At 32.0% G+C, this 27,068-nt stretch overlaps 1 protein-coding gene across 1 annotated transcript in view; it reads left to right on the top strand.

Moving 5' to 3' along the window:
- TBC1D32 (TBC1 domain family member 32) overlaps positions 1–27,068 on the top strand; it is a 180,506-nt gene that overhangs the window by 73,647 nt on the left and 79,791 nt on the right. The window contains exons 22-26 of the mRNA XM_051997642.1: positions 5,419–5,535; positions 13,661–13,749; positions 19,941–20,063; positions 20,494–20,602; positions 26,168–26,261. Coding sequence (XP_051853602.1) covers positions 5,419–5,535; positions 13,661–13,749; positions 19,941–20,063; positions 20,494–20,602; positions 26,168–26,261 — 532 coding nt within the window. The remainder of the gene's footprint in view (positions 1–5,418; positions 5,536–13,660; positions 13,750–19,940; positions 20,064–20,493; positions 20,603–26,167; positions 26,262–27,068) is intronic.

The following is a 27,068-nucleotide window of genomic DNA, read 5'->3' as shown; positions in this document are numbered from 1 at the left end:
GCTAAATAAATCAAATAATTTAAGTATGTTAAATCAAGCAAATTTTAAAATAATTAGCTATTTGATTTTTTTTGTTTGTTTTTGACATGAAACTAATGAGATCATCTAAAGCTTGAGAGATTTTTAATTGCCAAGGAAAAAACATTACCTTAAGGCAATGCTTTTGCTTTAAATACCATGTTAAAAAAAATCTTTATTTTTTTTTGTCATTTATCAGTTACATTTTCTTGTAACTTTCTAAGGATTATATAACTGATATACCATATTTTATTAAAATACCATATTTTTATTAAAATATGTAATTCTAGAATTATACTTGTCCTAGGAACCTTTAGTCTTTATGTATGTGTGTGTGTGTGTGTGTGTGTGTGTGTGTGTGTGTGTGTGTGTATACACATACATATTTTGGTATCTACAAATATTCAACAGCTCAAATGACACATTAATCTTTATTAATATTGCTTTGGAAAGATACTAATTTTTAGTCAATTGAATTTAACCTACATAATTATATTAGATTAATAAACCTTTTTTAAAAATTATACTGTCTTGAATAGAAATTTTTAAAAAAGGTTTATTAATCTATATTATCTATATTAATCTATATTAATTACATATTAATTACATATAACATATTAAACCATATGAATAATTCTTCAAAAATTTTAAAAATGGTATTTTTTCCTGTAATCTGACGCTACTGAAAATGAATTCTTTTTTACAATTCAGTTCAGAGATGTTTTAAATGAAATGCATTTATTGGATTGTTTTCATGTAGAGTTCTACTTAATTGAATATGGGAAATAGCACATCAGAATTAATTAAGATGATATGTGGACTGAATTTTATACTCTGATGCTTCAGGGTAATCTTGTGGAAATCGATAGGAATTCTTTAGATAATTATATCATGACTTGCAATAAGTTACAAATGCATAATTTGTTATAAGTAGTTCTGTCTTTTTTAAAAAATTATACTGTCTTGAATAGAAATTTTTAAAAAAGGTTTATTAATCTAATATAATTATGTAGGTTAAATTCAATTGACTAAAAATTAGTATCTTTCCAAAGCAATATTAATAAAGATTAATGTGTCATTTGAGCTGTATATTATGATTAATTCATGTGAATGAAGTTTGATCATATTTTTATGATTGAGTTTATATGTTTATATATATGTGTTTATGTAGGAGGTTAATGAATAGATATCCCCCATGGACCTTGGAGACACATTGATATAAAATAGTGACTCTATTCAACAATGAGGTGATTCAGGCCCATTTCAATAGACTTGTGATGAAGGGAGCCATCTGCATCCAGAAAGAGGACTATGAATGTGGATCACAATATATTATTTTCACCTTTTTTGTTGTTTCCTTACTTTTTTGTTTTCTTTCTCATTTTTTTCCTTTTTGCTCTGATTTTTCTTGTGTAACATGATAAATGTGGAAATATGTAAAGAAGAATTGCACATATTTAACATATATTGTATTACTTGCTGTCTAAGGGAATAGGAAGGGGAAAGAAAGGGAGAAATTTGGAACAGAAGATTTTGCAAGGATAAATATTGAAAATTATGCATATATTTTGAAAATAAAAAGCTAAAAATTATTTTAAAATAGATAAGCTGAGCAAATTGGAAATACATCTTTTGTAGAAAAGATTCTATGAGCCTTGGAATCTATGGAGCCCAGATTCTGATACTGAGAACTTTGACAAAGTCACTCATTTCTGTCCTTATTTCTTCATTTTTAAAAGCTATAACTTGAGCTAACTCATCTTTCAAGTGTCTTTAAACTTAAAAAGTTATGATTTTATTTGATAATATATTTGAACATAATTGTAAATTGATAAGAAAATAAATCTGCGAATGCAAATGAATATAAATTGCAGGTCTTAAGTATAAGTGAAGAAATCAGATCTGAGTGAATTTGATTTAGGAAGCTTTGTTCTTTTAAGCAGAATGTTGAAAGTTTAAGAAAAATGTATGTTGTTAGAGATTCTTGACCAGAGGAGAAATTTTCAAAGATAAATTGTGTTTTTCACCTGTCAGATTGGCTAGAATGACAGGGAAAGATAATGCGGAATGTTGGAGGGGATGTAGGAAAACAGGGACATTGATACATTGTTGGTGGAATTGTGAACACATCCAGCCATTCTGGAGAGCAATTTGGAACTTTGCTCAAAAAGTTATCAAACTGTGCATACCCTTTGATCCAGCAGTGTTTCTACTGGGCTTATACCCCAAAGAGATACTAAAAAAGGGAAAGGGACCTATATATGCCAAAATGTTTGTGGCAGCCCTGTTTATAGTGGTTAGAAGCTGGAAAATGAATGGATGCCCATCAGTTGGAGAATGGTTGAGTAAATTGTGGTATATGAATGTTATGGAATATTATTGTTCTGTAAGAAATGACCAGCAGGATGAATACAGAGAGAACTGGCAAGACTTACATGAACTGATGCTAAGTGAAATGAGCAGAACCAGGAGATCATTACATACTTCAACAACGATACTGTTTGAGGATGTATTCTAATGGAAGTGGATCTCTTCGATAAAGAGATCTAATACAGTTTCAGTTGATCAAGGATGGACAGAAGCAGCTACACCCAAAGAAAGAACACTGGGAAATGAATATAAACTACTTGCATTTTTGTTTTTCTTCCCGGGTTATTTATACCTTCTGAAGCCAATTCTCCCTGTGCAACAAGAGAACTGTTCGGTTCTGCACACATATATTGTATCTAGGATATACTGTAACCTATTTAACATATATAGGACTGCTTGCCATCTGGGGGAGGGGGTGAAGGAAGGGAGGGGAAAAATCGGAACAGAAGTGAGTGCAAGAGAAATGTTGTACTTAAATTAATTTACTTATTTAGCGCTATACCAATCAGACTCCCAAAAAACTACTTTGATGAATTAGAAAAAATAACAACAAAATTCATATGGAAAAAACAAAAGGTCAAGAATTTCAAGGGAATTAATGAAAAAAAAATCAAATGAAGGTGGCCTAGCTGTACCAGATCTAAAATTATATTATAAAGCAGCAGTTACTAAAACCATCTGGTATTGGCTAAGAAATAGACTAGTTGATCAATGGAATAGGTTAGGTTCAAAGGACAAAACAGCCAATAACTTTAATAATATAGTGTTTGACAAACCCAAAGACACCAGTTTCTGGGATAAGAATGCATTATTTGACAAAAAATTGCTGGGAAAATTGGAAATCAGTATGGCAGAAACTAGACATTGACCCACACTTAACACCGTACACCAAGATAAGGTCAAAATGGGTTCATGACCTAGGCATAAAGAATGAGATTATAAATAAATTGGAAGAGCATAGGATAGTTTACCTCGCAGACCTGTGGGAGAGGGAGAAATTTATGACCAAAGAAGAACTAGAGATCACTATTGACCACAACATAGAAAATTTTGATTATATCAAATTGAAAAGTTTTTGTACAAACAAAACAAATGCAGACAAGATTAGAAGGGAAACAATAAACTGGGAAAACATTTTTACAATCAAAGGTTCTGATAAAGGCCTCATTTCCAAAATATATAGAGAATTGACTCTAATCTATAAGAAATCAAACCATTCTCCAATTGATAAATGGTCAAAGGATATGAACAGACAATTCTCACATGAAGAAATTGAAACTATTTATAGACATATGAAAATATGCTCCAAATCATTATTAATCAGAGAAATGCAAATTAAGACAACTCTGAGATACCACTACACACCTGTCAGATTGGCTAGAATGACAGGGAAAGATAATGGGGAATGTTGGAAGGGATGTGGGAAAACAGGGATACTGATACATTGTTGGTGGAATTGTGAACACATCCAGCCATTTTGGAGAGCAATTTGGAACTATGCTCACAAAGTTATCAAACTGTGCATACCCTTTGATCCAGCAGTGTTTCTACTGGGCTTATACCCCAAAGAGATACTAAAGAAAGGAAAGGGACCTGTATGTGCCAAAATGTTTGTGGCAGCCCTGTTTGTAGTGGCTAGAAGCTGGAAAATGAAAGGATGTCCATCATTTGGAGAATGGTTGAGTAAATTGTGGTATATGAATGTTATGGAATATTATTGTTCTGTAAGGAATGACCAGCAGGATGATTACAGAGAGGACTGGCGAGACTTACATGAACTGATGCTGAGTGAAAAGAGCAGAACCAGGAAATCATTATATACCTCAACAACGATACTGTTTGAGGATGTATTCTGATGGAAGTGGATCTCTTCGATAAAGAGAGCCTTAATTGATCAAAGGTGGACAGAAACAGCTACACCCAGAGAAAGAACACTGGGAGATGAATATAAACTGCTTGCATTTTTGTTTTTCTTCCCGGGTTATTTATACCCTCTGAATTCAATTCTCCCTGTGCAACAAGAAAATTGTTCGGTTCTGCACACATATATTGTATCTAGTATATACTGTAACCCATTCAATATGTAAAGGACTGCTTGACATCTGGGGGAAGGGGTGGAGGGAGGGAGGGGAAAAATTGGAACAGAAGTGAATGCAAGGGATAATGCTGTAAAAATTACCCTGGCATGCGTTCTATCAATAAAAAGTTATTAAAAAAAAAAAGAGAGAGAGAGAGAAATGTTGTAAAAAATTACCCTGACATGGGTTCTGTCAATAAAAAGTTACTAAAAAAAAAAAAAGAAAGAAAAGAAAAAAAAAGGAGAAATTGTGTTTTTTGTAGAATCAATTATATTGAAGAAAGACTTAGTGATTTATGTAAATGGTAAACTAAGTAAGTATCTGTTCTTTGTTGTAGAAAAGCAGGTTTTTTTTTTTTTAGTTTTTACCTTTTTCCTTTAAACAAATTTTAAAAAAAAATCTAAATTACTCCAATGAACTAATAATGTCTAATTTGGTTTCTGATTTTTATTTTAAATAGAACAGAATTTCCCAAGGTGTTCATGGGTAGATTTCAAAGGGGCTATGAACTTGAATTTATTATTACTACTTGTAACTGAAAATTTTCATTTCTTTTAATCGTGAATTGAAAAAGGCAAATTCCCTTAGAAAATTAAATGACCCAAGTTCATTAGGTTGCTTTCTATGGGATCAAACTGTTTAAAGTATTTTGTTTTATGCCTTTAAAATTTTTTCATCATATTGCTTTTTTCTTAGTTGCTAAATGTGAATATGCTTTGTATGTGAGACTTTCTTTAAAATGAACTTTATTTGGAATGTTTTTGTTAACTAGATATTATTTTAAAAACAAATGGACTTAAATCTTTCATTTAAAAATTGTTATGCTAGTCTACTTCTTAGCCATATATGAAATTTCTTTCTTAGATTGAACATTAATCTTTTCTATTCCCTCTTCTCCTTTTCCTACTCCTTTCTCCCCTTCTTTTTCTTTCCTTTCTCTTTTTCTCTACAGTCTTTTCTGGCATTAGTAAATTTATTATCCTATCCTACTGTTTATGAACTGATAGGCAACCAGGATATTCCAAATAAATCAGAATATTCACTTCGCGAAGTTCCTACATGCATAATTGTAAGTATATTTTTTATAAGGATCATTATTAGAGATTTGGATATAAAACTATTTGGCGAGTAGTTTTTTTTTTCTTTGAATCAGATCTTTCTTTTAATCAAATTTATAGTCAATTTTGATTATCTCATCATGGATTATCTATATTGTAAATTTTACTGGAATGTGATATTTGGATGAATCTGAGCATCATATACTTTTTTTTTGGGGGGGGGAGGTTGTTTCAGTGAAATTTTATTTTGTACCTCAAGCCTAGCATTTTTTAATCATTTGACAAAGAACATAACATATATACTCTGCTCTCCCACCCATGTTGCATTATTTAGCAAAAGCTAATTTAAGATAAAATAGGCAATTGGTTACATAAAATTTAAGTTTTGGCATAACCAATGCAGAGAAAATTAGAAGAGAAGGAAATAATGGGGAATTTTTTTTTCAAATTTCCCTAAGAAGAAGATACCTAGTGAATTGACTCGGATTAATAAGACCAAGAGCCATTTCCCAATTGATACATGGATAAAGGTTGCAATTTTTTAAAGAAATCTAAGCTATCAATATACAAAGAAAAAATATTCTAAATCACTCATTAGAAAAATGTAAATACCTTATATCAATCAAATTAGAAAAGTTGGCAAAAAAATGAAAAAGACAAATGCCTTTTGCTATGGATGCTATGAAAAAATGGATGCAATTATAAACGGTTAGTACAGAACTGTAAAATGGCCTAGCTGTTGTGGAAAATGGGCAGAATTAGGGATAAAAGAAGCATATTTAGTTTTGTTGTGGAAGGGCTGTCTTGGGAAATTGGCTTCCTCTCTCACCGAAGGTCTTTAAGCAAGACTAAATGACTATGTTAGGAAATAATCTGGTCATTTATGGGCTGTATAGAATAGAGGCCCTTTCTCATTGATTCTGTGAACTCTTGGAAACATCTTTCCTTTTTTGTCTCATGGCACCTTGATTAAATAGAAAATAAAGAGTACCCAAATGTATAATGTAATTAAGTGACCACCTTGACATCAAACTTTTGGGAACTCTGATAACAAAAATCTAGCTTTGTGAATTAAGTGCTATTTCTGAATTATGTATGTTATGTAGTATTCAAATTTCCATTTGGGAAAGGGAAAAGCTAATATAGAAATGCAACAGACCATTAAGCTTATTGTAGCACAGGCTTTTTAAATATAGGAAATGAATAAAATCTACACAACAAAAATTTCAAATGCATTTTATTACATTAATAATGCTACATTACAGTTGATAATACAGTTTAATTTTGTATGTTAATTCTGGGACAATCCAGAATGATGCCAACTTTGATGTAAAGGAATTTCTTCTTACTGGCTTCTCCAGTCTTTTTGGCACTACTCTGCCTAAAGGGGACAAGTTCCATCCAATTCCAGTTTGTGTTGCTGCATAAGCCCAAGTGACAAGACAGAAAGTGGCACTATTTAGCAATATTGGGGTGCTATGCTTCTCATGAAAATTAGGCAGCCTGTCCTGGTGGTTCTGCCACCAATAGTTTACTGAAAGCTGTGGACCAAAAAGCAGCTTAATGCCCTCCAAACAGAGGGAACATTACCTAAAGTGCAAGAAGAAATTACAAGAGACTCGGGTTGCCCACAGCATCCAAATGCATTGCTTTATCCTTGCAAAACTTCAAAATATATTATATACTGTTACTGACATTGTTCTAGATTTCAGGGTCATCTTCTTATGTATAATTGAAAGAAAGAAGTTTCATGCTTGACAGATAACAGAGTTGAATTTACAAGTGATTTTTTTTTGATGACTTTTTTATGTGATGGTTTTGGTGACTATTTTTATCATCTTTAGAAATGTGACCAATTAGGAGCAAATTCAATTTCATACTAAATACATGCCATTTTAAGATCTGAAATTAAAACAAAAAAAACCTATCCTAGTAAATTATTTATTACTGCATGTGAATAGTGCATACATGTTTGTTTTATCCTAGTTATTTCACACTTAAAAGTCAATGATCTTTTTTTGATTATTCAAAGTTTTTTTAATGCCTTAACCTTTAATGAATATGTAGGACTATATAAATATATGTAGCTAATTAAAGGTTAAAGGAATAATAATAATTTGGTACCACCTCTCTGATCATACCCACGCAGAAATCTCCTGCTCTATAGAAGGATATTTTTTTCTCTTCACAAAAAACCTTGGAAATGAGGGCTAAGACCTGGCATAATGAAATGGCATTTTCTTCTTTCATGCCAAAGCAATGAAACTGGTATGAGAAGAAATAGTTTCTTTCTTCTTGCTGTAGGAGCTGAAAAACAGGCAAAAGAGCCAGTGTATTGAATTGACGTTTTTCCTTTTCCAGAGGGAGACTATAAACTATGCAGGATACTGTTTCAAAGAAAGGGTTTTGTTTGTTTGTTTGTTTTTTGGTTTGTTTGTTTGTTTTGTTTTGTTTTGTTTTTTTGTTTGTTTTGTCTCACCATAAAGACAGGAGACTTGTATGTGATAGAATGGCATTTCTACTATTCTCTCATCCCAGGCAAAAGACTGGCATGTGAACAGATGATGTTTTTCTTCTTCCTATAAGAGACTAGGAAGTTGGTAAGAATCCTGGCATCTCAAAATTACTTAGAATGTTATTTACCAGGACTTTGACAGACTGTAGCACTATCAGTACACTAGTTCACTCCTTAGTGCAGCTAACTTCTTTTTCTTTTTTTAAAGTGAATAAGTAAATGAATAAATGAGCAATTATTAAATGCTTACTGTATGCCAAGCAATGTCCCAAATACTGTAGATACAAAGTGCTAGAGAAACTGCTTTTGACGTCTTGTCACTTGGGCTTATGCAGCAACACAAACTGGAATTGGATGGAACTTGTCCCCTTTATAGTCTAAAAGAGGAAACAATACACATAGAGAAATGGTGGCCATGTAAGTCAACAAGAATTTATTAAATGCTTATTATATGCTAGTCACAAGTCAAGAAAGATATTTTAGTTTCAAAGATATTTTAGTTTAGTTCAGGGGAAATGATAGATCAATTATGCCCTTTCAACTGGCAATGGCAGTATTGGTTTAATTCCACTTATGACAGAAGTATAAAGTAAAATTTGGTTGTCCAAGTACATAGGCACTTGACCAGTTACAACAATAAAGGGTACACCTTTCAGAGATAAGTGGCTAAGATGTTCTTGGAATTCTTTTTGATTGTGGTAAGATGATCAAAGGTTGTTTTATATATTCTGCTTAGATTCAAAACTAGAACTTTGGAATCACTAGGCAGCTTAAGATTCCTTAGTCAGGTGCTTACACCAGGATCCTTAAAAATCTGAATTTATTTGCCAGATTTTTGTCATCATCTAGCTCAGTGTCTAATGTTTAATAAATGCTTATTGAATGATTGTAATTCAGAAAAAACCTATAAGAACATCTTTTGAAGGTGCTCCCCATAGTAAAACAAAATAGTACTTTTTCTTACCTGACACTGAAAAAGGCAAAAGGGCAGGCATTATTGCCTTTTCAGATTTCAATAGTGAATTCTTTAACTTCCTTCTTGTCAGAATTTTTGCCTTGTCTTCCTCTTGATTCTCATTGATTACAGAGAAATTTTAGACTCGAAGTCCTTGGAAAGGTAATGATTTTCCTGTCCATACAAATAAGTAGCAAAAAACTTCAGCACCAGGAGCCTATATTAAGCAAGGAATTCTTTAAATCACTTTATGTGAATGCTTTTCTGAGTATTTTTGATATGAACGAATAGACTTAATTAGCATCATCTTGCTCTAAGACTAACTGATGATAACTTTTGTTTACCTAGTTCCTCCTTTAAATTTTTTTTCACATATATGTGTGTATTCACACATACCTAGTATAAAGTTTAATATCAGTAACAAAATTTCAAAGATTTCCATTTTTATTTTGGTTAATATATTTGAGTATGTAATATAGAAAATCATAGAGGAAATAGTATTGAGATCATTGTTAACCTTTGAAAGAACAGTCTCAGTTCTGTGGTGGGGCCAGAGGCTAAATTATAAGAGGTCATGCCTCTTATAAGTGAGAGTTGGAGGAAAAAGAGTTAGATTGCTTTTCTAAAAATTTGCTTTCAAAATGGAGGAGGGGGAATCAAAATTATGGATTAGAAGCAGCCACTCAACTAAACTCCTGCAACATTCCATTTCAAACAACTTTAATGACACTTCAATTTAAATTTTGGAATGGCAATGCCAAACAAAAGGTTGGAACAAGATTATTTTTTCAGTTTAAGAAAACTTAGATTTACAGGAAAAATTTGTGGTACCAAGTTGTAAGTCTGCCATAAGTCCACATGTACCACAGTGGCAACAAACTGTTATAATAGTAGCTTTGGGAGCTATCAGCTCAGAGATAGGAAGAGGCTTGGACATATAGGAATCCCTTTGCTGTCACTAGATACAATTGATGCTGATTAGTAACTCTATTGACCATACATAGTTTTGGGCCATAGTTTCTGGGCCGAGAAGGAGGGATGTTGCTCTAGCACAAAGGAGCAGAAGTCCATGTCACAGTTCCAAGGCAGAGAGAGTGCTAATGCTAGTGTTGGTAACTGCTGGGGACCAAAGCCCCTTTCTGGGTGAAAACTAGAGTGCAGACTAGACCAATGACCATACATTTTCCAGGATCACATTACTTTGAAAGCAGTCAAAATTGTCAGACTCTCAGTACCAGCTCTGAAAACAGCAGTAGAAAAAGGCTTAGGACAAAGTTATCCCACATTCAGTTAAGTAGAACTCAACTTTAAAATAAAGCTCAACATCAAGAAATATACTAAAAAAATGAGTAAGCAACCAAAAATAATTTGACCATTAAAAAGCTTCTGTGGTAGGGAAGACCAAGACAAAGTCAGAAGAAGAGAACAGTGTCACAACAATTACAAAAATATCTTCAAAGAAAAGTGCCATTTCCATCAAAATTCAACAAGAATTCCTGGAAAAGTTTAAAAACGATGAGTTGGAAAAAGAAATGAGAATGATGTAAAAAAAAAAGTTATGAAAAGAGAATTAATATCTTGGTAAAACAGGCCAAAAAAAAATAGTGAAGAAAATAACACATTTAAAAGCACAATTGGCCAAATGGTGAAAGAGGCACAAAAATTAACTAAAGAAAGAAACTTAAAAAGCAAAATAAGCCAAATAGAAAAAGAGGTAAAAAAGCTTGTTAAAGACAATCATTCCTTAAAAATTAGAATTGGACTAGTGGAATAGATGACTCTGTAAGTCATCTAAAAATAACCAAAGTCATAAGAATAGGGGAAAAAAAAAAAGAAGAAGAAAGTGTGAAATCTCTCATCTGAAAAAAAAATGGACCTTGAAAATAGATTGGGGAAAGATCATTTATTATGATTGGATTACTTGAAAGTCATGATTAAATAAAAAGTCTAGACATGATATTTTAAGTAATTATCAAGGAAAATTGCCCCGATATTTTAGATCTAAAAGGAGATTCAAATATGAAAACTCTCAGAAATGTTATAACTAAATTTCAGATCTAGCAGATAATGAGAAAATATTTTAAGCAACCAGAAATAAACAAATATTATTGAACCACAGTCAGGATCACATAAGATATATTGGCTTCCATGTTAAAGGAGCATAGGGCTGAGATAATCTATCCCAAAAAGCAAAGGAGGTAGGATTACAACCAAGAATAACCTCACCAGCAAACTGCGTGTAATTTTTGAGGAGAAGAAAAAGACAAGATCTTGGCATTATTGCTAAAAAAGACCAGAGATGATTAGAAAATTTGGCATTCAAATGCAAAACTCCAGAGAAGCATAAAAAGGTAAGCAGGAAACAATAATCATAAAGGACTCAATAAAGTTAAACTCTTTACATTGCTATGTAGGAAGATGATAATTGTAACTCCTAAGAATTTTATATTTATTAGGGTACTTAAAAGGAGTATATACCTAGATAACGAGGAATAGACGTGAATAAATGGTATTGGAATAATTACAAAAAAAAATGAAGGAATGAGAAAAAAGGGATGCACTGGGAGAAGGGGGAAGGGACAAGTAGAATGGGATAAACAATTCTCAGATGAGAGATACAAAGAAGAACTAATTCAATGGAGAGGAGAATGGGTGGTAGATGGGCAAATTTCATCTGAATTTGTTTAAAGAAGAAAGAGTATATGTATGTAGACATACACACACAGAGACAGACAGACATAGACATAATTAGTTATATATAGAAATATAACTTAGGCAATAGGGAAAAGGAAGGAAAGGGGGGAAAAGAGAGATGATTAAAAAGGAGGGGAGATGAAAGCAGTGGTTAGAAGCTAAACAGACTTTAAACTATGAAAAGAGGAAGAAGATGAAGAGATTAAGGGAAATGCTGCTTAGTAATCATAATCTCAGATAAAGCAATGTAATTAAGAGAGATAATAAGGCTAACAAGTAACTTAGGCCAGAGCCTTTTAAACTTTTTTCAACTTGCAATTTTGTTTTGCCCAAAATATTTTTTATGTAACCTTGGGCATATAGATATATAAAATAGAGATACAAATCAAACATTTCCAAGTAATTTTGCAACCTTCACATTCAGTTATTCAATTTCACATGGGGTCATAACCCATGTTTAGGAAACTTGGCTTTAGATAATAAATATCAATTTTTTTCTTTTAGTATTTTTTAGGTTATATATGTAATTCTTTTTTTTTTTTTTTTTTTTACATATTTCCATATGAGTCATGTTGGGAAAGAAAAATCAGAGCAAATGAGAAAAAACACAAGAAAGAAAAATAAATGGAAAAAGAAGTGAAAATTACAAGCTTTGATTTGCATTAGTCTCCATAATTCTCTCTCTTGGGATGCAGATGACATTCTCCATCCAAAGTTTATTGAAATTGCCTTGAATCACTGGATTGCTGAAAGGAGCTATGTCTATCATAATTGAATATCAAAAAAATTTATAGCTAGTTTTTCTAATATAGGGCTCGTTTCTCAAATATACTGAGAATAGAACTGTTCAAATTTATTTAAAAAAAACAAAACAAAAAACGAGCCATTCCCCAAAGAATATAAATAGGTGCATTTTCAGAAGAAATCAAAACCATTTATAGTCATAAGAAAAAATGCTCTCAATCACTGTTGATTAGAGAAAAACAAATTAAAACTCTGAGATACAACCTCACACTTAACAGAAATGATATATGCTAGAGGGGATGAGGTGAAAATAGATACACTAATGAATTTCTGGTGCCTTTCTAGAGAACAGTTATATTTGTATGCCAAGAGATCAAAGAAAATAACCTTTCTATCCAAAAGTGTTTATGGCAACTCTTTTCATGGTGGCAAAGAGTTATAAGTCTAGGGGATGCCCATCAATTGGTGAATGGCTGAAATTGTAGCATATAATGATAACAGAATACTACAGAATATTATAAAGAGGGATGGTTTCCAACAAATACATAGGCAAGATATGTATGAACTGATGCAAAGGGAAATGAGACTAGCTATCATACATATATGGGGGTTAGCATTTATATAGTAATTTTATGTATATATGTTTGTATGCATACATTTTATATTTTGCAATAACAAATATATATATATATATACACACATATATAACTATGTGTGTGTATGCATATGTGTGTATATATATATATATATATATATATATATATATGTATAAAATCATTTCAACATTTGATTACAAGTGTTACTTAGAGTAGGATTGTCTACCCTGTATGATGTCATAGAATACTTTGCGGTATGTTGAAGAGACCTGAACCACCTAACTCCAAAGAGTTGTCTGCAATTAACAAATCTTCCATTCACTGCTTTTCAGAATTGTGATTTTTATATGGACTTCCATTATAATCATCTCATCTTCTTGGCTAGCTTTATTGAATTTCTGAAAAAAAAAAAAAAAATTTTGTCTGGGGAAAAAGTATAAGTGAAGAATAGATGGTTAAAAGCACACTAAAATAACTGTAGGACACAATAGCTCAACAACTCTGATGTCATATTGGTTTGCTTTTTAAAAACGGATTCTATGACTTTTATTATATGAATCAAATTTTATATTCCTCTCAATAAATATTTGTTGTATAAAATGCAATATTATTCTTAGCGCTTTCTTTTTCAGGATATTATTGATAGACTTATCATTTTGAATTCAGAAGCCAAAATTCGATCATTATTCAACTATGAACAATCACATATTTTTGGTCTAAGGTATGGAGTTTTTTTCTTGAGATATTTTCCTTTGTGGCATAAGTTTTCTTATGTTAATTTACATTAAATGCAAGTATTTCTTCTGTATTTTAAAAAATAATTTGTATTGATTTTTTCCTTCTGCACTAAAGCAAGAATGTTTACTATCAATTGTTAATCACCATTTTTTATTTCATCTGTGATCTAAAAACTATAAAAAGAAATTGTTACCTAATAATCTGAACACCTCCCCCCAGGTAAAATTTATTATATTGTTTTATTTGGATTATGCACTTTATTATTTAGCTTTATAAAATTGTGTCATTCTTTGGTCTAAATCTTATTTAATTTGTGTAAGAACAATACGTTGCCTGCTGTATAGAATGCATTGTAGCCTTCTTAAATCTAGAACAGATCATACCCTCATACAGTGTAGATTTGCTTTTGATGGGATATCGTGATATATTTGATGCTTCAGTGTTTGTTACAATTTGAATTTTCTGAGTTTTTATTTTAACCACTGGGGTTAACTATTAAAAACTAATTTAATGAATATTAATAGGTAATCAGGAAATTGATATTAGAAATCTACATATAAAAATCTTTAGCAAAATGTCAGCTCAGTTTCCAAAATTTTCTATTTGTTGTTGATTGTAGATCATATTGATAAAAAATAATCTCCAAAAGAGAGTAAATCTTGAAGTATTAGCTTTAAAGAGGATTTTTTTTATTTTTGTTAAAGTATTAGCTTTAAAGAGGTTTTAATTTTTGTTAGAATTTGTTAGAATCAAGCAGTTTTTTGCCTAAATTTTTTTTTCCTAAATTTACCTAAAAATTTGCCTTAAAAAATTGCCTAAAAAATTAATTGTTCAAGGATGTAAATCAACAGACAGTTTGTCAAAGAAATAAAGCTATTAATTTTATTTAAAATTTCACATATATATATATTTAAAATTTTAACGGTACTCTTTGTTTTTAAAGTCATTGTTTGATATATTTTGCCCACTTCTACCACACAACCCCTCCTTGGTAATATAAATAGGTAAGCAAAATCAGTTTCTGTAATGATCATTTACAATATATACTACTTGCATAATTGCTCATCTTTCTCCTTAATATAGTTTTGCAACTCTTCTCTGTGAACAAAATTGTTATGTTTATTTCAGCGTTGTATGTATGCTTCATTTTAGCATTCTTTTTGTTTTATCATAGTCATTACAAATATATTATTCTCCCACTCTGCTTACCTCATAGGATTATAAGATTATAAGTGTACAGTAGTATCGTATCTAATGGGATTCTAGAAGGAGCCATCTAGTCCAAATCACTCATTTTACATATGAAAAAACTGAGGTCCACAGTCATTGAGTGCTTTGCCTAACTAAGGTCACACAGAGTTTGAGTGAGAAGAGGCAGGATTAAAAACTTAAATCTTTTCATTTCAAATACAGTTTTTTTCTTTCATTTTACTTTATTGCTCCCATTTTTATACTGCTTTAATTTGTACAGGTATTCCCAAAGTCACTGAATTCCTCATATTTGTCATTTTGTAACAGTGCAATAACTCCATTACCTTCATACTGATGCTGAAGATTCTTTGATATTTACATTAAAAATAGTTAGAGTGGGGACAGCTAGTTGGTGTAGTGGATAGAGCACCAAACCTGAAGTCAGGAAGAACTGAGTTCAAATCTGGCCTCAGACACTTAACACTTCCTGGCTGTGTGATCCTGGGCAAGTCATTTAACCCCAATTGCTTCAGCAAAAAAAAAAAAAAAAAAATAGTAAAAGAGTTTGGCAAAATTTTCTTGATGAATTCATTTATCTGATTCAAATGTACTTCATTTTAATTTACTGAAAAAACTGGCAAATGCAATAAAAGTACCAACAAAATTGAGTAACTGTCATTTTAGTTTTCAAAAATGGGAAGAAAGCAGATTCTTCGCAGTAACCTTGGTTTTACCTCTTGGGAAAATTCAAGAACAGATCATTAAAGAAAGGATCAGTGAATTAATAATTATAAAGAATCACTTTACTTCATCAAAAAATAGATTGTACCGTATTAACTTCATGTCTTTTTTGACAGAATTATAAAACTACAAGATAAGAGAAATGGTATCCACACATACACACACACACACACACACACACACACACATATGTATATATTATATATTATATTCAACTTGGATTTTTTTTAACAAATCTTAAATATATTTCACTCTTAGAGACAATATGAAGAAATGTGCAAGAGATAATAATCAGAAATAATTGACTAGATTAGATTGTCCAAGGTTAATATGGTAGTTGATGTCCTAGAGAATGGCTTAGAGATCTGTACTTACTCCAGTGATGTTTAACATTTTTAATATTGGCTTGGATAAAGCCAAAGATGGCATATTCATCAAATTTTCTGTTGACACAAACCTGAAAAGGATATCTAGCATTCTGATTGATTGTCAGGATCCAAAAGAGATTTTGTCAGGCTAAGAAGTTGAAATGCATTAGGAATAAATATAAAGTTTAAAGCTTGGGTATAAAAAGAATCACTTTATGAGTATGAGATAAAGGAGCATGGTTAGATAATAGTTGTAAAAATAATCTGGTGGTTTTAGCGCATTGCAAGCTCAATATATATCAGTAGGATGATATAGAAGCCAAAAAACCCAAGCCTCACTAAGGGACCTTTTTATATTCCTAAAATAAAGTGATGAGAATTCTATTATACTCTATCTTTATTAGTCACATCTGGAGTATTATGTTCAATTCTAGCTACCATAGTATTTTAAAAGGACAGTGATAAGATGTGAAATGTCCAAAAAAGAATAATCAGGAGTTTTGAGGATTATTAAATCCCGGTCACATGAGACTAAGTTGAAGGAATTGAAGGTATTTAACCTCAAGAAGACTTGGAATAGGTGAGAAGGAACACACAATAACTTACAAGTATTAAATTTCTTCCATTGGGCTCCATGTAGATTTAGGCTGTCTTTTAGGAAAATATTTTTTTAAATCATATATGTTTAGAGATAGTCAGTCTAGCATAAGTTTGCTGAATGCTTGCCAGGTAAATTATGAGGATTCTTTTTGGTTATGGATTTGTAAATGGATGTTGAGGTCCTTATGAACTTTCAAATTCTGTGATTCATATATCCCAATTTATTTAGGTATTCCTTAGTAAACATCCACTGTGTTTACACACACACACACACACACACACAATCAAGAATGTTGCATTTTTTGAGTACTACTTTTCAAAAAAATTACATACAAGAACTTTAATATCTATTGAGCTAAATCATCAAAACCAATTCTGTCTCATTTTTGATATATGACTACTAGTTGTATGTATCATGCACCATAGATGTCATTAATTTCTTCGAGTCTCAATTTTCCCATCTGAAAAATGAGAATAATATTGTCACTGCCTACACTGCAGGGTGATTGTGAAAGAAGAGTTTCCAAACTCTAAAATAGTATTCAAATATAAGTGATCATTATTAAGTTTTATATAATTGTTTTCTAGTAAATTTATAGATGCGTTTTTTTAATCTACATTTTAGAAATCTATAGTTGGGATCTAGATTTTATATGTACAGAGTAGGCATGAGTGTAGTTTTTCTCTTTATCCTTGGCCTTATAAGTATATATGTCCTGTGTTGACATCTTGGGTTCTTCCATAATTCTAAATTGTTTTCTAGAACAGTAAAGCTAGTTTACAGGTTTTTCTGTAGTGAATTAATGTACACATTTTTTGAGGGGGTAGCACTTCCAACATTTATAATTTCTGTCTTTGATCATGTATACTAATTTTCTGTGTGAAGCAAAATCTCACATTTAAAAAAAATTTAATATTTCTTATTATTGTTATAGAGCTATTTTTCACATGGCTATTGGTAATTTACAGCTTCCTATTTTATAAATTTAATACTTATCTATTGGGAAATAGTTTGATTTGAAGCATTTTTTTTTAATTGATGAAATCTGGTCATAGCATATTCCTTAGACCTTTCATTCAAATATTTTTACCTATCATTAACAGCCAACTCTCATTATGGGGTTATAAAAATTCAAAAAAGGATAAAGTTAGAACTATGATTTCACCCCTATGATTCTTAGAGGGTAGTACAAGTCAGCATCTTCTCTGTAGCTTGGGATCTAGTAACCTAGAGAACTAAAAGATTAAATAACTTGCCAGGATCACATAAATAATATACGTTAGAGACAAAACTTGAATTTAAGACTAGCTGATTTTAAGGCCAGCTCTAAGTATACTATATGGCAGGACAAATGTAGAAAAATTGTAGATATTAATAGGTTTTTTTTGCATCTTGTATTCTTGAAATTAAAGTTATTCTTAGGAAATTCTAATAGTTTTAGTTTGTAAAGCAATAACTATATGAACTATCACCTCAGTCGTATTTTAATATAAATCTTAACAGTAGAAAGCAGTGTACGATAGACAAGAAATTCTACAGCTCCTTATTTTGTACAAAAATAATTCTGGGTTTTACAATGATAAAAGATAGATTCTAGATTCTGGTAATAAATGTTGTATATTTCACATTTTTTCTCTTATACAATGCCAAATAATATCACATGGCATTTTTAAGTACTGCTTTTTAGAAATTGACATACAAGAACATTAATGTCTAATAAGTTAAAATCATCAAAAACCATTGTCTCATTATTGAAATATAACCAGTAGTTGTATGTATCATGCTCCATAGATGTTATTTCATTTTTTAGAGTCTCAATTTCCCCATCTGGAAAATGAGAAGAATAATATTTGCCATTGCCTACTCTGCAGGATAATTGTGAGGGAAGAACTTACCAAACTCTAAAATAGTACACAGGTGTGAGTGATCATTATTATTATTATATAAGTTTTATTTAATCAATTTTCTAATAAACTTGTAAAAGATGCAGTCTTTCTTACCTACAATCTAGAAAATTAGTTGGAATCTTGATTTTATAGATACAAGATAGACACTTTTACTTGGCATCTGAAATCTATACATTATAAAAATTATATTGACTTCATTTTGCCAGTGGTTAATAATATTAAATCTATTAGTAATACACTGCTGGTCAACATAGATTATTAATAAACAGCATAGTGAAGGAGCCAAAATACTTCTGGGAAGACAGACATTCTTCTTTAAGCAATTCTAAAAAAAAATTTTAAAATTCTAAACAATTCTGCAGAATCAGTTTTGTGCATTTTGAATATTTTTGTATTCTAAATTTAAGACTTTTGCATTAAAACTCAATCTTAAGTTCTTAATTAACAAGATTTACTAATCTCAAGAGTCTATGCTTTAAATGCTATACATTGGGTACCCTTTTTTATTCTAATTTTTGATGATAATGGAAGTAAACTATATGGGACAAGGAAATTAAGTAATATACACACAACTGTTGGTAATTTTAAATATATACTGACTTTGGATGATTTTAGTTCATTATGTATTAATATTCTTGTATGTAAATTTCTTTGAAAAACAGTCCTCAAAAGTGCAGGTGAATGTTTAACATATATTGGATTATTTGCTATCTAGGGTAGGGAGTTGGGGAAAAGGGGGGAAAATTGGAACACAAGGTTTTGTAAGAGTTAATATTGAAAAATTCTCCATGCATATCTTTTGAAAATTAAAAAGTTTTAATTAAAAATAAAGTGCAATTAACATAATTTGGCATCATGCTATAAGAGAAAAAAATTGCTATGCTTACGATAAATGTTGTGTAAGAATAGAATCAAATAATAGCAAAAGTGCAATGGGAAAAAGTAAATGGCACCAAATCAGGATAAAAACAAGTACAAAAGACAGAAGGAGCAAAAAGTGCTGCTGGGCTTAATAGTTTCCTTAAGGTCTTTTTAGTCCTTAATGAGAAGCACGAGAGCATAATGTACCAGAATCTCTTCCTGTTAAATTTAAAAGGCATTTTCAATAGTGGGCTAAGATTGTCAATATAAACTTCCAAACTAAATAGGAAAGTGAAGGGCTAGTAACTATATAGGTATATATTTATATTACTTAATAAATATAGTAAGTAAAATGGACATAAATTTATGTATGACCTTTTCCCCATCTTCTCTGTTCCTAATCACAAAGTATCTTTAAGATCTAATGAATATTTTTAAATTTTCTTTATTCTAGATCTTCAGGCTTTTATCTGAATTTCTATCATCATCTTTTCCCAACATACAGGTTATTGAGTGTATTATGCTGTGATCTGGATACACTTCTACTTTTAGAATCTCAATACCAGGTGTCTGCAATGCTGTTAAATGCTCAAGAGGAAAATATTTTAGAGATTGCTGGAGGCCATAGGTAAGAAATAACTCAAAACAACAGAAACAACAACAACAAAATATGCTAACCAAAGAGGGAACCAGTTTCACTAATGTGAGAGGTTGTAGATTGATATGGCACTTTACAGTATATAAAAACTTATAAAAATTTATCACTGATAAGGTATAGCAGAGTAACTGGGAAATATATAAATCATTTATGGATATGGTGGCAGGCCTAGAATCTGGAAGAAGATTTCCAATCCAGCCTCAGACACTTATTAGCCATGTGACCCTAAGGCAAGTCAGTGAATTCTGTCTCACTTTCCTCATTTGTTAAATGAATTGGAGAAGATAGTGGCAAACCATTTCAGTATCTTGCTAGGAAAACTCCAAGTTGGGGTCACAAGGAGTCAGACATGACTGGATTAAAATTTTAAAAAATTAAAAATAAGAGTTTTGTTTTTCAGAGACTTTATAATTGATGGCCTGTCAGTAGAAAGAAACCATGTTCTCGTTAGAATACTTCTTATTGGTGGACCTGTAGAACGGATTTTACCACCCAGGGCACTACAAAAGGTAAGCAAAAAAAAATTTTCTATACATTTGTATTACATACACACAACTTTGAATTTGGTAACAGAATAGCCTAATTTAATATTCCTTTATCCCTATTATCTTTTTTTTTTATTTTAACTACTCACTTTTTTATTATAGCTTTTTATGTACAAGATATATGCATGGGTAATTTTTCAGCATTGACAATTGCAAAACCTTTTGTTCCAATTTTTCCCCTCCTTTCTCCCACCCCCTCCCCAGATGCCAGGTTGACCAATACATATTAAATATGCTAAAGTTTTAAGTTAAATACAATATATGTATACATGTCCATACAGTATTTTGCTGTACAAAAAGAATCAGACTTTGAAATAGTTGTACAATTAACCTGTGAAGGAAATCAAAAATGCAGGCAAACAAAAATAGAGGGATTGGGAATTCTATGTATTGGTTCATAGTCATCTCCCAGAGTTCTTTCACTGAGTATAACTGGTTCAGTTCATTACCGCTCCATTGGAACTGATTTGGTTCATCTCATTGTTGAAGAGGGCAGCATCCATCAGAATTGATCATCATATAGTATTGTTATTGAAGTATATAATTATCTCCTGGTCCTGCTCATTTAACTCATCATCAATTCATGTAAGTCTCTCCAGGCCTTTCTGAAATCATCCTGCTGGTCATTTCTTACTGAACAATAATATTCCATAATATTCATATACCAAAATTTATTCAGCCATTCTCCAATTGATGGACATACACTCAGTTTCCAGTTCCTGGCCACTACAAAGAGGGATGCCACAAACATTTTTGCACATTCAGGTCCCTTTCCCTTCTTTAAAATCTCTTTGGGATATAACTGCTGGATCAAAAGGTATGCACAATTGGATAACTTTTTGAGCATAGTTCCAAATCACTCTCCAGAATGGCTGGATGTATTCACAATTCCACCAACAATTTATCAGTGTCCCAGTTTTCCCATATCCTCTTCAGCATTCTGCATTATCTTTCCTTGTCATTTTTACAGGGACCACTCCATTTTTGTTCTATTTCTTTTTCTGAAATGGGACTATTTAAGCAATTTACTTTCTCCTCTAATAATCTGGGAAGCCTATATTTTTGGAGGTAGTCATCCATTTCGCTTAGGTTATCAAATTTATTGGCATAAAGTTGGGCAAAGTAACCCCTTATTATTTCCTTAATTTCCTCTTCATCAGTGGAAAGTTCTCCTTTTTCATTTTTAAGACTGCCAATTTGATTTCCCTCTCTCCTTTTTCTAATCAGACTTACCAGAGGTTTATCAATTTTATTGATTTTTTCATAAAACCAACTCTTAGTTTTATTTATTAGTTCAATAGTTTTTTTACTTTCTATATTATTAATTTCTCCTTTTAATTTTAGAATTTCAAGTTTAGTAATTGATTGGGGGTTTTTAATTTGGTCTTTTTCTAACTTTGTAAGTTCCAGGCCCAATTCATTGATCTTCTCTTTTTCTATTTTATTCAAGTAAGCCTCTAAGGATATAAAATTTCCCCTTATTACTGCTTTGGCTGTATCCCATAAATTTTGCTATGATGTCTCATTGTTGTCATTATCTTGAGTGAAATTATTGTGTCTATAAATTGCTGTTTCACCCAATAATTCTTTAAGATGAGATTATTTAGTTTCCAATTACTTTTTGGTATATTTATACCTAACTTTTTGTTGAATGTAGTTTTTATTGCATTGTGATCTGAAAAGAAAGCATTTATTATTTCTGCCTTCCTGCATTTAATTTTGAGGTCTTTATGTCCTAATATATGGTCAGTTTTTGTGTAGGCTCCATGGACTGCTGAGAAGAAAGTATACTCCTTTCTGTCACCATTCAGTTTTCTCCAGAGCTCTATCATACCTATTTTTTCTAATATTCTATTTACCTCTTTAATTTCTTTCATATTTGTTTTGTGATTTGATTTATCTAAATCTGAGAGTGCAAGATTGAGATCTCCCACTATTATAGTTTTGCTATTTTTTTTTCACAACTCTCTTAACTTCTCTTTAAAGAAGTTAGATGCTATACCACTTGGTGCATACATGTTTAATACTGATATTGCTTCATTGTCTATAGTACCCTTAAGCAAGATATAGTTTCCTTCCTTATCTCTTTTAATTAGATCAATCTTTGCTTTTGCTTGATCTGAGATAAGGATGGCTACCCCTGCTTTTTTGACTTCACCTGAAGCATAATAGATTCTGCTCCAGCCTTTTACCTTTACTCTGTATGTATCTCCCTGTTTTAAATGTGTTTCCTGTAAACAAGAGATTGTAGGGTTCTGACTTTTGATCCAGTCTGCTATCTGCCTCCTCTTTATGGGAGAGTTCATCCCATTCACATTTGCGGTTAAAATAACCAATTCTGTATTTCCTGCCATCCTAATATCCCCAGATTATACTTTTCTTTTTCTTGCCCTCCTTCCCTTCTTCCCTAGTATTAAACTTATTGGTCCTACTAACGTTGCACAACTCTCCCTCTTTAGTATCCCTCCCTCCTCTCTTTGAATCCCTTCCCCTTTCTTGTTCCCTTATTACTCTTTTTCCTTCTCCCTTTTCCTCTCCAATTTTTTAATGAAGTGAGAGAAGAATCTCTGTAAAACAAATAGTCAATTGTTTCCTCTTTGAGCCAACTCTGATGAGAGTAGGATTCACACAATGTTCCTCCTCCTCTCTAAGGTCCCTCATATATGATAGATTTCCTTTGCCTCATTGTCGCATGTAGTTTCCCTCTTTTTATCTCCCTTCTTCCCTTTTTCTGACACTATCCCCTTTCCATTTCTACTTCCCTTTTTTATGTTATATTGGTAAAATCAAATTATACATATGGTTTTTATGTATATTCACACCAGAAATACAGTTCTCAAGAGTTCCTTTTACCTTTTTCTACTTCTCTTGATTCCTGTTGTTGGAGATCAAATTTTTTGTTTAAGTCTGGTTTTTTCCTTAGAAACAGATGGAATTCCTCTATTTCATTAAATGTCCATCTTCTTCCATGGAAAAAAATACTCAGCTTAGCTGGGTAGTTTATTCTTGGCTGCATTCCAAGTTCTTTTGCCTTTCGGAATATCTGCTTCCAGGCTCTTCGATCCTTTAATGTTGAGGCAGCCAGATCTTGCATGACTCTTATTGTGATACCTTGGTATTTGAACTGTTTTTTCCTGGCTGCTTGTAAAATTTTTTCTTTAGTCTGAGAATTCTGAAGTTTGGCCACAATATTCCTTGGAGTCTTTATTTTAGGGTTTTTTTCAGAAGGTGTTTGATAAATTCTTTCAACGCCTATTTTCCCTTCCAGTTCTATTACTTCTGGGCAGTTCTCTTTGATGATTTCCTGTAAAATAGCATCTAGGCTCTTTTTTTCATCATAATTTTCTGGTAGTCCAATGATCCAATTATTTCTCCTAGATCTATTTTCCAGGTCTGTTGTTTTTCCAAGTAAATATTTGACATTTTTTTGGTTTTGCTTGACTGATTCTTGATGTCTCAATGAATCAGTCATTTCTATTTGTTCAGTTCTGATTTTTAGTGAGTTATTTTCTTCATTAGCTTTTTTTACTTCTTTTTGTATATGTCCAATTGAGTTGTTTTGCTCTATGGAATTTTTTTCCATTTCACTAATTTTTTTTTTTTTTTTTTTTTAGTGAGTCATTTTCTTTTTCCAATTCGCAAATTCTGTTTCCCTGCACTTCTTGGGAATTTTTTACCTTTTCCAATTCACATTTCAGGGAGTTGTTTTCTTTTTCCACTTTATCAAATTTTTCTTTTAGTGAGTTATGTGCCTTTCCCCATTTCTCTTCTAGCTCTCTTTTAAGGTTTTTAATCGTCTCTTCTAGGAGAGCCTTTTGCATTGGAGACCAACAATCGTCTGGAGACTGTCTGCTATTAGTCTCTTCAGGGTTGAAAAGCTGTTCTCTTTCTGTATAGAAACTTTCAATCGTTCTTTTGATTTTTTTACTCATTTTGTTAAAGCCTGTAAGGTCTGCCTTCAGAGCCAGGAGGTTACCAGCTTCCTCTGCAGAGCAGTGAAAGGTATATGGATGGGTAGCTGTCCTGCCAACAAAAAGCATCGAGGTGCTGAAGTGCTCTGGGAAAGAGTTCCCCACCGAAAGTAACTCAGGCCTGCAGGGCCTGGTAAAGTGCCTTTCAAAGAACCTCAGCTGTGTGAGATAACGACTGCCCTGGGGCTAGACACTTAGCAGTGAGAGTTTCACTTCCCAAGCCAAAGCCTGCCCTGGGGCTGTGGGTGTTAGCAATTGAGCAGTGAATGGATTTGCAGGGACTGGAAGTGTCTGCGGGGATGCACAGTCTGCTGGGGAGGTTCTATTGCCCCAGGCCGAGCCCTCCACTCTGCCAATCAGGGGCTGCCCAGGCTGTGCCCCCCTGTCGTGCAGATTAGTAACTGCGCCTGCAAAAGCCCCGAACTGCCAGATGTGGCTGCAGGGTCACAGTAAAGTCTGCCTGAGTCACTTCCGGGTTTGAGGGGTTACAGCCAGATCTCATTAGGTTCTGGTGTTTTTTAGAGGACCCTCTGTTTTAGGCTTTAACTTCTCTGCCAGTTTACTGCTTTGTAATCAAGGCAGAGCAGTTAGCCTATAGCAGAGTCATCTCTATAACTTCTCTAGCCACAGAGATCACCCCCACCCCTGGTTTGCTCAGGATGCTAGCCTCTCGCTGCCTGTGCTAGTCTGTTCCTGGCCCCTCAGGACAAACCTTTCCTGACAATCTTCCAAATTGACTTCAGCTGGTAAATTGTGGTGCTTCTAATCTTCATGAATTTAAGCAGTGAAGAGTTATTTTTGAGGCTGGATTAAATAGTTGGTTATGAGGGGAATGAGAGGAGCTTAGAGAGTCTTGTGTGCCTGCTCCGCCCCCCCATTATCCCTATTATCTATCTCCCAGGATTTTTTTTTTTTTGTTACCTATCTGAAAATGGAATTATGACATATTTTTAATATCCTACAAAGGGAAAAAGACCAAAGCGTATTGCTTCTTTCACCCCATCTGTGTATATTTGATTTTTACTTTCATTACACAGTGTATATTTTTTATAATTTTTTTTAAAATTTCTTCGACAATTTTAGGCTCCTATACTCTCAGTATTATTCACATAGCTTCTTATTTGCTAAGGAAGGTTTTTTTTTTTTTTTTTTTTTTTATTTCTTAACTATCTTTTTCTCCTTTGACTGATAAAGAAAAAAAAAATCAAAATACTTTAAGCAGAAGGGACAGGTAGATTGTTGAATAAAATTGATACTAATATTTTTTTTTTCTTTGAAGTCTGTGGTTTTACTAATATGAAATGATAGTAAAAGCCTCATTGACTATTTTGGTTAACCATAATAAATTGAGGTAGATGTTGATATTAGCATCGATTGGATGCTTGTATGTGTTAATTTTTCATCTAATATATAATTAAATTATAGTAGGCAGTATTTGTAGAAGTTATGTGAAACAAATACCATAGAATAGATTAAACAAGTTGTATAAATGGATACAATGAAATAAACTCTTATTGACTCCTAGCTGATATTACTTATTTTTCCCTCTTCTATTTAGGGTAATGATCCATATCCTTGGCCAATGTTTTCATCATGTCCTTTACCAAACTGCTACCTTTCAGAAGTTACTAAAAGAATTGATCCAAAACAAGGTAAAATTTCTGTTGTCATAAACTAAATCACATGCACCAAAGCACATATACTTCTTGCTATAATTGAGTTAATATAACATTTTATGAAGAATGCAGAATAATCATTATCATACCTGTGCATGGCATCAAGTGAATTGAAATTTTTTCTTATCTGTCTTTCTTAGCACTTACATATTTGATTTTTTTTAATTCTTTAACCACTATATCTCTCTTGATTTTGATTCATAAGGCATATAAAACCTGTTTTAAGAATGACAAATTTGGTTAAACATGAAAATTAGTTTTGTCTCTTCTCTTGAATTACCTTGATATGGGAACTTAGGACATATAAAGTATTGTTATTGTAAACTTTTATGTGCCCTTTCTGTTATTATATGCCCTTTGCAATTTGGGGGCTCTCTATGGAAACAAATGATATATAACAAGTTCTTATTAAATGAAAAGATGAATATTATGCCTTGTACATACAAATATGTCAGTTTGTCAAATATAGGTAATAATAATGTGGGAATTCTTTTCACTGAGTCAGATCACAACTTGCTGCTTTATAGACTTTAATTTTCTTGCCTACAATCACAAAGCTAGTAAGTGTTAAAGATAAAACCCAAGTCTTTTTGAGTATGTACATATGTAATACCATCTTGGCCTTTATGCATGTGTACACTATCCTTGCTTTTTCCTACCCTTGTACCCCCCCACCTCTTTACATATTTATTCTAATTCATCTTTCAGGGATCTGTAATTTTATTAGTATGGTTTACTTTCCAGACCAACATAAATTAGAATCTTCTAATGCACTGTTAATTG

Source organism: Antechinus flavipes, chromosome 4 (assembly GCF_016432865.1).
Source record: "Antechinus flavipes isolate AdamAnt ecotype Samford, QLD, Australia chromosome 4, AdamAnt_v2, whole genome shotgun sequence".
Classification (NCBI taxonomy): Eukaryota; Metazoa; Chordata; class Mammalia; order Dasyuromorphia; family Dasyuridae; genus Antechinus; species Antechinus flavipes.
This window is presented reverse-complemented; position numbering and strand designations above follow the sequence as displayed.